This window comes from Hylobates moloch, unplaced genomic scaffold (genome assembly GCF_009828535.3).
Source record: "Hylobates moloch isolate HMO894 unplaced genomic scaffold, HMol_V3 SCAFFOLD_1315, whole genome shotgun sequence".
Lineage (NCBI taxonomy): Eukaryota > Metazoa > Chordata > Mammalia > Primates > Hylobatidae > Hylobates > Hylobates moloch.
The window spans coordinates 3,103-11,985 of NW_026653590.1; the positions used below are offsets into that span (position 1 = coordinate 3,103).

Genomic DNA, 8,883 nt, shown 5'->3' on the forward strand with positions numbered 1-8,883 from the left:
AAATTAGAGCAATACAAAATGCTAGAAACTGAAGTCATAACACTTAGGAATGAGGGTTTTGAGCTCCATATTAAGTGATCAGCAAAACCAGCCCAGAGCATTTTGTTTGGGTGCTTTGGCAAATATTGCTCATATAGGACCCTGTATATTGGGGAAGTGATTTGGATAATCGCTAGTGGAAACATAGCAGGTATCCTGCTTAGCTATGCTAGCAATTTAAGGCCAATAAAGCTCTGCCTGTCCATAAATTTCAACATCCTGGGAACCACATGTAGAAGGGATTGTAAGTCAATATCTACACCCAGGTTCAATTCTGAGTTTTGGGAGGCATGAGGTTGTCACAATTTGTGGGAGGGGCCTTCCAAAAGAGCAATAATGTACAATTAGAAATATAAAAGTAGGTACAGGGACTAGGAAAGGGGGTCAAAAAAGTAAAGAATCATAAAGCTTCTGCTCCTTTGGTATCATAGTAAATCTGTCCCTAAAATCACTAAATGTTTCAGTAAAGACTGATTGACAACATTAATGTGAGAGGAAAGAAAGCCACTTTTTTAATACCTTAAAACTAGCTTTTTTGATGAGTTTAGAACTTCAAGTGATCATAAATATGGCCCTACTTCTACCTGTCTTCCGCAGTTAGGGGACACTGGGCTATCCCTGGTTCTCCAGATAAATTCTTGTCATTTGTTTCTTTCTCCATGACACCAAAAAAAAAAAAAAAAAAAAAAAAGTTTTGTTTCCATATTGCCATATTTATTATCAGGAATTTGCTTGTTTATTCTCCTAAAATCAGTTTATACCATAAAAATATGTTTTCTAAACACATTAATCTTCTAAGGCACAAATTCTAATAGAATTCCATTTATTAAAGTTACAATGCTTGCATCCCATTCCTTTTCATTATTCAAGTCCACCTCTGAACAGCAGAATGCACAGAGTTTAGGGCATGCCTTTTATTTGATTTGTTACTATCCTGAGTTATAATATCCTATTTTTGAAAGTTTCCTAATATCTTTCTTCTTAAACTTACTTCATTTAAGTGCCTGTTTAAGGCAGTGAAAACAGAAACACAGGATGAAAAGATCCCTTTATAATCGCAGCTGCACAGAAAATCGAGTTAGACATAAACCATGATAGGCCAACTACATTTAAAATGTTTTATTAATGATAATTCAAAATTGTTTGCCATTTTATTTTTTCATATTTTGACAGTAATCATCTTACCAAAATGGATAATTAATAATTGATATGAAAGAAAAAATCAGCCTTAGAAAAATATCTGAACAGATTTTTAAATGTAAATAACTTCACACTTACTTACAATTAAAAACTATTTAAATATGACACAGTCTTCATGAGTGTTTAATAAGGCTATACTTCAAGTTTTAAGTCAATTCTATGCTGTGTATCCTTGGTTATACATTTTCTCAAAGTGAAATGCTTTAAAATATGAATTATCCTATATACGCAACTGAATTAATTCTTAATTTTATTTATAAACACATTCTATATGTGCCTATATATAACACTTTTCTCATTGTATTATAAGAGCTACTTATCTGTGAGTCCACCAAAGGAAAGAATAAGGCAGTTTTTATCTTTTTGCCTAGGGGAATTGATGCTCAACATTGTCGATGAATGAATGGCTGAATAAACACATTCACAATTCTCTCTGTGTTTTAAAGTAGATGCAGCTTTATCCAGTTATCTCAAAAGGGATTAAAAAGTCACTAAAACAAGTTATTCATTTAAAATTCTAATAGCACTTTGAAAAGCTGAGTTAATAAAGATTTTGAAAAGACAATGACTTACGATGAAGGGTCTCAAACTGATTGCTGGTAAGCCAAATATCCCCCCGTAGTTGTTTGGCTGGTTCAGGTTATTTTTATTTTTACTTTTTGAATGTGAATGTTTAGACAGGGCATCTACTCTCTAGTTCACCATAGCATCTATCATCCCTACTACCTTAGACGAGACCTAACTCTTACTTCCTTGTTATTTGCATGGCCACTTAGCATTTGAGTCTGGGATCTCAGTTCTCCTAGGGAGGGAAAGTAAACAGACTATCTTGTAATTTATAAACTGTAATCACCCTGTCAGGCTTACAAGTATTTTGTAGCCAACACAAATCCATACTAGAATAACAAATGAAGATTTAACAAAACAAAATTTAGCAAAAGCATAATTGAGAATCCATGATACTTGAATTGTGGAACATTCTAGGAATAGCCTTAGTGAATAAATTACATTCCTACTATTATCCAGTTGTTTGAAAAATACTGAAATGAAAAAGAAAGGTAATTTTGAATAGTTAAAAATATTTAGTCACTTGTTTATGTCTTATCACTTGTATTTAGTAATGCTAGTGTATCAATATTCATATTAAATTTGGATTAAACCTTATTGATAATGGCAACAGAATAAAGGGGCACCAGGAGATCAAAAATAAGTACAGTACTCAATAAAAATCATGCTCCAGATTAAAGATAAGTTACTCACAAATAACACATTCTTCTCCTCTGATAACCTCTAGCCATCAACATTTTTCCTTTCTTTTAGAGCCAGCCTAAGCCTCAACTTCAGCACAACTTCCGTAACCAAGTTCACTCTCAAAGCAAGAACTCACCTTCCTCAAAGTGCACTTATTATCTTTATCAGATTACTACTCTTTAACAAATTTGTAAGCCTGTAAGTTTCAGTACTAGTAATTTAGCACCCAAATTCAGTACATAATTTCGATTACTGTGATGTAACATGTTGATTATATATAATGCAAAGCATCATTCAATAATTGGTATTTACTTCACTGAAACTCTTCAATTATATTATGAACACTTTGTCAGTAAAAGTGTAATCTCTCTTTGCCTCAACTGTGAAGTGAATACATCATCATTCCTGGAACACTGTTAGATTTTTAGGCCACACATCACTGATTACCTTTTGTTTTTGAAAGTTTCAATACTTGAGGTTCTGGAATCTGAGGAATATAGATTTTCTCAGGGATATGAAAATAGTTTGGAAGGCTCACTTCTGTTGTGTACGAAATGGTCTTAGGTTTCTTCAACTTTGAGATATGAAAGCGCGTAAGAGTCTGTGAACAAACAGTAAAATTAGAATGTAATTTTCTTAACTTTCACTTCCAAAACACAAAAGACAGCATTATGTATTTAGACTATACCTTTGGGAAAAAAATCCATCAAGGATTGAATTTGATCATTTCATTATTTTTATTTAATTGGTGGAAAACAGTACAAACACATTTCAGAAAACCAGTGGAGTCCTCTTTTATTGAGAGATGACCAATGTCCCCCGTGCTAATGCTTTCAGCGTTGAGAAATTCATTGCCTTGAGAGGAAACCATTCCACTGCTGACCAGCATTTGAGAAAGTGCTTTTCTCCTTGAGCTGAAACCTGTACTCCTTCATATCTACCCATCAGATATATCAGACACATTCTTATTAGTAGCATAGACTGAGGCCTCCTATTTCACTAATGACAATTTTGCGAATTTATAAAAACAACTGGGTCCCACCTCTCCACAGATGTTCAAGAACTCTCTTACCTACGTTTGTTATTTTTAGTTCCTCAATGATTACTCATATAATGGGGGTTACAGCAACTCACCTCCATGCATATGCTCCTCTAGACAAAATGTAGTTCAATACTACTCTTCGTAAAGTGGGACACTTAATAGAAGCCCAGATCTCTAAGTGTAAGTGAAGCAAGTTAAAAGTGACTTCTGTTTCTTTAGGCATATTTTCAATTCAATTAAACAACGACCAGGCTCATATCATTCATAAGATGTCAAAGGATAGGCAAAAACATGTGCGAAAAGTTCTTAAGATTCTAGGATTTCAAAATCTGACAGGAGAAACAGTTAAACATAAAAGTAAACCCAATAAGAACATAATTTATTAAATGTAATAATAAACACATATGCTGCATTCCAAGGAAAAGGCTAAAGGAAGAAGGAGAAAGAAACTACCTATATGCATACACAGTGAAAAGGCTAGTCATGGACAAAATAAGACCTCTCTCAACCATTTATAATTTAAATAAAATGTGTTGACAAGAGGTAATAATGAAGAAAATGAATTGAAAAAGAAAATGGGAGGACATTATAACAGGCTTAAATTTTAAAATAGCCACTAAATGAAAAATTTTAATCTAATAGTGTACTGAAAGTTGAACATAAGCCTTCTGAAATCTATTGTTCTATATCAGAAAGAAGTGGTTTGGTTTGAGCTAAAGAAAACCATCAACTTCTTAGAAGCACGGTACAGTCAAGAAAGTATCAAAGCCTCAGGATTTAACATTTTTGAGCCAATCAGAAATTCAAAATCCAGGTCATTTAAAAAATATCATCATCAATTATTAGAAATCTGGGATTAGGCTGTATTGATTCTAGCATTCTGACAAATAAAAAAATAAATAATTTCTACAATGCCAAGTATTTTGATATATATAAATGGGGATAAATCTTAAGAATGAAAAATGTATATAAAAGTATGTGTAAGTTGCGAAAACAAAACCTCACTAATAGGTTTTTTCTTTTTCTTTTTTTTGGGGGGGGACAAAGTTTCACTCTTGTTGCCAGGGCTGGAGTGCAATGGTGTGATCTCGGCTCACTGCAACCTCCGCCTCCCAGGTTCGAGCAATTCTCCTGTCTCGGCCTCCCAAGTAGCTGGGATTAAAGGCACACGCCTCCACACTAGGCTAAGTTTTTTGTATTTTTAGTAGAGACCGGGTTTCATATTGGTCAGGCTGGTCTTGAACTCCTGACCTCAGGTAATCCACCTGCCTTGGCCTACCAAAGTGCTGGGATTACAGGCATGAGACAGTGTGCCTGGCCAGTAAGAGCATTTTCACAGAGACCTGAAGTAACTGAGAGAGGCAGCCCACTACTGTGCAGGGAAAAGTAACAGAGGAAGTTCAAAGGCCACGGGGAAGACACCTGGCATGTTTGAAGCAAAGCAACTAGGCATGTGCTGAGGGAGTGGCCTTAGAGAATGGACTCCAGTAGAAAAGGTGAGATGAGGGAAGGAAGAGGAACTGATGGACTCCTACATGACGGGTCATGTAGATCATCCAAAGGATATGGGCTTTTAACAAACATTAGCTGGAAAGCCAGTAAAAGAATATGCACACAGGAGCAACATGAACAGGCTTGCGTTTACAACAATCACTTTGGCTGCTCTGTGAGAATAGATTGTACCTAATTCCAATCATAAAAATAGATTGTACCTTATTTTAAGCTGTAATGATAGAGTCTATAGCAATAGTTAATAGTAATAACAGTGTACTATTAGTATGGAGTAGTAATAAGTACCTCAATATCATGCATAAAGAGTGCACTTATTATATACATGAGGTAAGCATTTTACAGATAATTATTTCAGTTTTTACAAAGTACCAATATCTCCATATAAAAAAATACAAAAATTTAGGCTTGAGGAGGTTTAAATAACCAGCCTACAGTCACACAGCTGGACAGTGTTGGAGTCTGAATTCTCAGCCTGGCTATCTGACACCAGAGATGATTCTACCTGGGTACAAAGCAAAATACCCTGGGCAACTTTTAGAACATATTCCTACCCACCCCCTCCTAGTGATTCATATTTAATTTTTCTTGAGTGGGGCCTGGGTATGGGCATTATTTTAAGTTCTCCAGGACACTCTAATGTGCAAATAGAAATGAAAACTACTGTGAATTAATGACTACACTGTAATGCCTTAAATTACATAGTAGAATGCTTTGTTTCAGATTAATTATTTAACAAGGTATAAAGGAAAAATTGGCAACTGAGCTGTCCTTCAGTATTCATTACTTTTCCTTCTAAAAATGTTATTTAATCAAAATAACATTTTAAATAGTAACAGCTCTGTAACTCTGTGTATTTTTAAAGAGAGAGTAATTGAAGTGAATCATCTATTACTCCATTCCCACCTCGATCTTCGTCAGTCCCAGGAGGGCGATGGCCACACGGATACTACTGCTCTCTAGAGTGCCTGGGATCAACCTTCGCTCATACTCAATACTCGACATCTGTTGCTGTGCTGCAAAAGCCAAAGCCTTTTCCTTGGCTTCATTAGTCATCGGCAATTTAAGGTCCACATACAGGATTTGATGGGATTTGCCTTTCAAATATAGAACTGGATATTTCTTATTAGGCCCTGGAGGAAGAAAAAAATATTAATGAATACAATGAACATTTATGCCCTTGACATTGTCATCCAGGATGGACTTGGGAGGTTTGAAATATAAAGTTGCAGTTATGGTCATTATGAAACAGAGTAAAAATAAATGCACAGTACATGTCTATTAGTTCTAATTCAGTAATTAAAGACCAAGTTTTCAGGAATTAAAGATTATTGGTATTCTCTAAGAGATCTAGTCAAATGATTGGTCCATATAAACGTCATCAACATGCTCAAAAATTCAGTGACCATTGTGCTCCTATCAGTGATAGGTAGCAGGAGAGTAGACATAAATGTGAAAAAAAAAGACACCTGTCAAAAACTCCCAAGAACTGCCATTTTCTTTCACTGACAACATTTTAATGCTTAATTCCTTCAGGAACAATGATCAAGAAGTGGAGGCCAGGGTAAAATTCCAGGTTATATAACATTATGTAGATTTTTTGAGAGTATAGTAATTTCCAGATTATTTGAGAAATGGAAAGTGTTGCCAAGTAAATATTTTCTATGCCAAATTCCAATATTTAGCATAAGACTGGAAAAGGAAGACTTAAAAAATCACCATTGAAATTTTTTAATTGGTAAAATGGTGCTCTATTTCATGGATACTGACATAATAAAGTTAAAAGAAGCCCTTTCAAAATCTAAACACATAGAAGGGAAGCTTGCTATGAGTATGCTTACGTCACTATATGAGGAACAGTCCGTTCTTCAACATTATAAATGAAATAAAACACGTGTGTACTCTACCTTCTTCTCGAGTACTGCTGTAATAAACTGGACTTGAAGAAGTATTCACTGGAAGGCAACTGGAAGGCAAGGGGGTCATACCTTTTCCTTCTGCAACATATATTAATTGTCCAATCTAAAACACAAGACATTATAATATTAAATTTCAAAATCTCTCATAAAAATATGATAACTTTTTCTGCTACAAGGGAAATCTGCATACTATAAGAACTACCATGCATTGTGCTTTTATAAGCAACACAGCCTATAAATGGGTAAACAAAGGTAAGGCACAAATATAGTTCAACCATGGTATGGGAGAAACTTTGCCTGCAACCAGAGCACAGGGATTGCTTAAGGTCTCAGGATTGCATTGATAGCAGTTGATCTTCCCAAATATCCTCAGGCAACTGCTGTCTTAAAATGAACAAATGAGGAAGCAAGAAACTTTTTTCCTTTAGTCTGTAACTTACTATTGGAGAGGAGTGACATCAGTTTTGCCAGGCATCTGAGTCCCCAAAACTCTACATTTTAAAGTGCAGGCTTTCAAAATGAACATGGAAAAGTCTAAATTTTTTTTTTTTTTAAATAATTAGACCAGAAGTAGAAAAGGCTTAAGAAAGAAAAGAATCTTTTATTTGATGAATAAAAGCCCTCTTTAATTATCCATCCCAGAGAGGCATTAAAACTTGACAGCAGTTGAGTTTCACATCCCCTTGAGCTAAATAATTACTTCTTGAGGCCAGTTGATATGTGGTCTCTACACTAACTGAAGCCAAGTAGCCATAAAATGCCATATGCTAGAAACCATACCTCATACTCTATTGTTCAAACAATGTATAGCCAATCATTAGCCAATATTGTTTCTATAAAAAATCAGGGAGGGCCGGGCGCGGTGGCTCACGCCTGTAATCCCAGCACTTTGGGAGGCCGAGGCGGGCAGATCACGAGGTCAGGAGACCGAGACCATCCTGGCTATCACGGTGAAACCCTGTCTCTACTAAAAAAATACAAAAAATTAGCCAGGCGCAGTGGCGGGCGCCTGTAGTCCCAGCTACTCAGGAGGCTGAGGCAGGAAAATGGCGTGAACCCGGGAGGTGGAGCTTGCAGTGAGCCGAGAGGGGCCCCCCCCCCCCCGGCGGAAAAAAAAGAGAATTTTTTTCAAAAAAAAAAAAAAAAAAAAATCAGGGAGGATTCCTGTCAAACAACTTTGTATCAGCCACTCTTGTTCCTTTTTGCCTTTAAAAATCTGTTTGCAATAAAGGATGAAGGGAGCACTACCCAAGGCAACCCGGAAGTAAGTCATCTGCAGCTATCCTGAACCTTGGCCCAAATAACCTCTCTATATTAATGTTGCCTCGATTTCTTTCTTTAGACCAACAGGCTAAAGAGGTAAGGCAAAAACAAAAGCAGGAATAATGCAAGGGCAGCAACATGATATAGTGAAAGATCAGTAGATGTGGACATGCCTGGTTTTAACTGGCACTGCCATTTCTTAGATACTAGGCTTCAAGCAAGTTTACTAAACCTCTGAAATCCAGTTTCCTCCTCTGTAATATGAGATGATCAATACCTTAATTTTAGGAACCTAGAGTTTTAATAAAAAGGAACAGGAGAGAGAGAGTCTCAAAAGACATATGCAATCACAATGGTTGAACCTTATTTAGATCCTGATTCAAAGAATCTTAAAATGAAGTGACAGAAAAAACATACAAATAAGTATAAGACAATTGGAGAAATCTGAAAACAGCTTGGATGTTTGGATGATATTAAGGAAAATTTTACCATATTTTTAATAGCAAGGATATCTTTGGCAGTGTCAAAAAAACATTTTTGTTGTAGAAACACTTACTGAATCGCTTATGAATAAAATCCTGTGATCACTGGTATTTGCTTCATTATAATCATGAAACATCTAGATAAATGATGTAAACCAAAAATAAAATTCTAAGATCC

At 35.6% G+C, this 8,883-nt stretch overlaps 1 protein-coding gene across 1 annotated transcript; it reads right to left on the reverse strand.

Moving 5' to 3' along the window:
• Positions 1–1,965: 1,965 nt before the first annotated feature.
• LOC116464697 (cilia- and flagella-associated protein 47-like) lies at positions 1,966–7,063 on the reverse strand (the record flags this gene model as incomplete). The annotated part of the gene is made up of 4 exons (XM_032147959.2): positions 1,966–2,041; positions 2,938–3,091; positions 5,948–6,174; positions 6,949–7,063. Coding segments are annotated over 4 exons (572 nt in total), but the record flags the coding sequence as incomplete, so codon positions are not given.
• Positions 7,064–8,883: the final 1,820 nt, after the last annotated feature.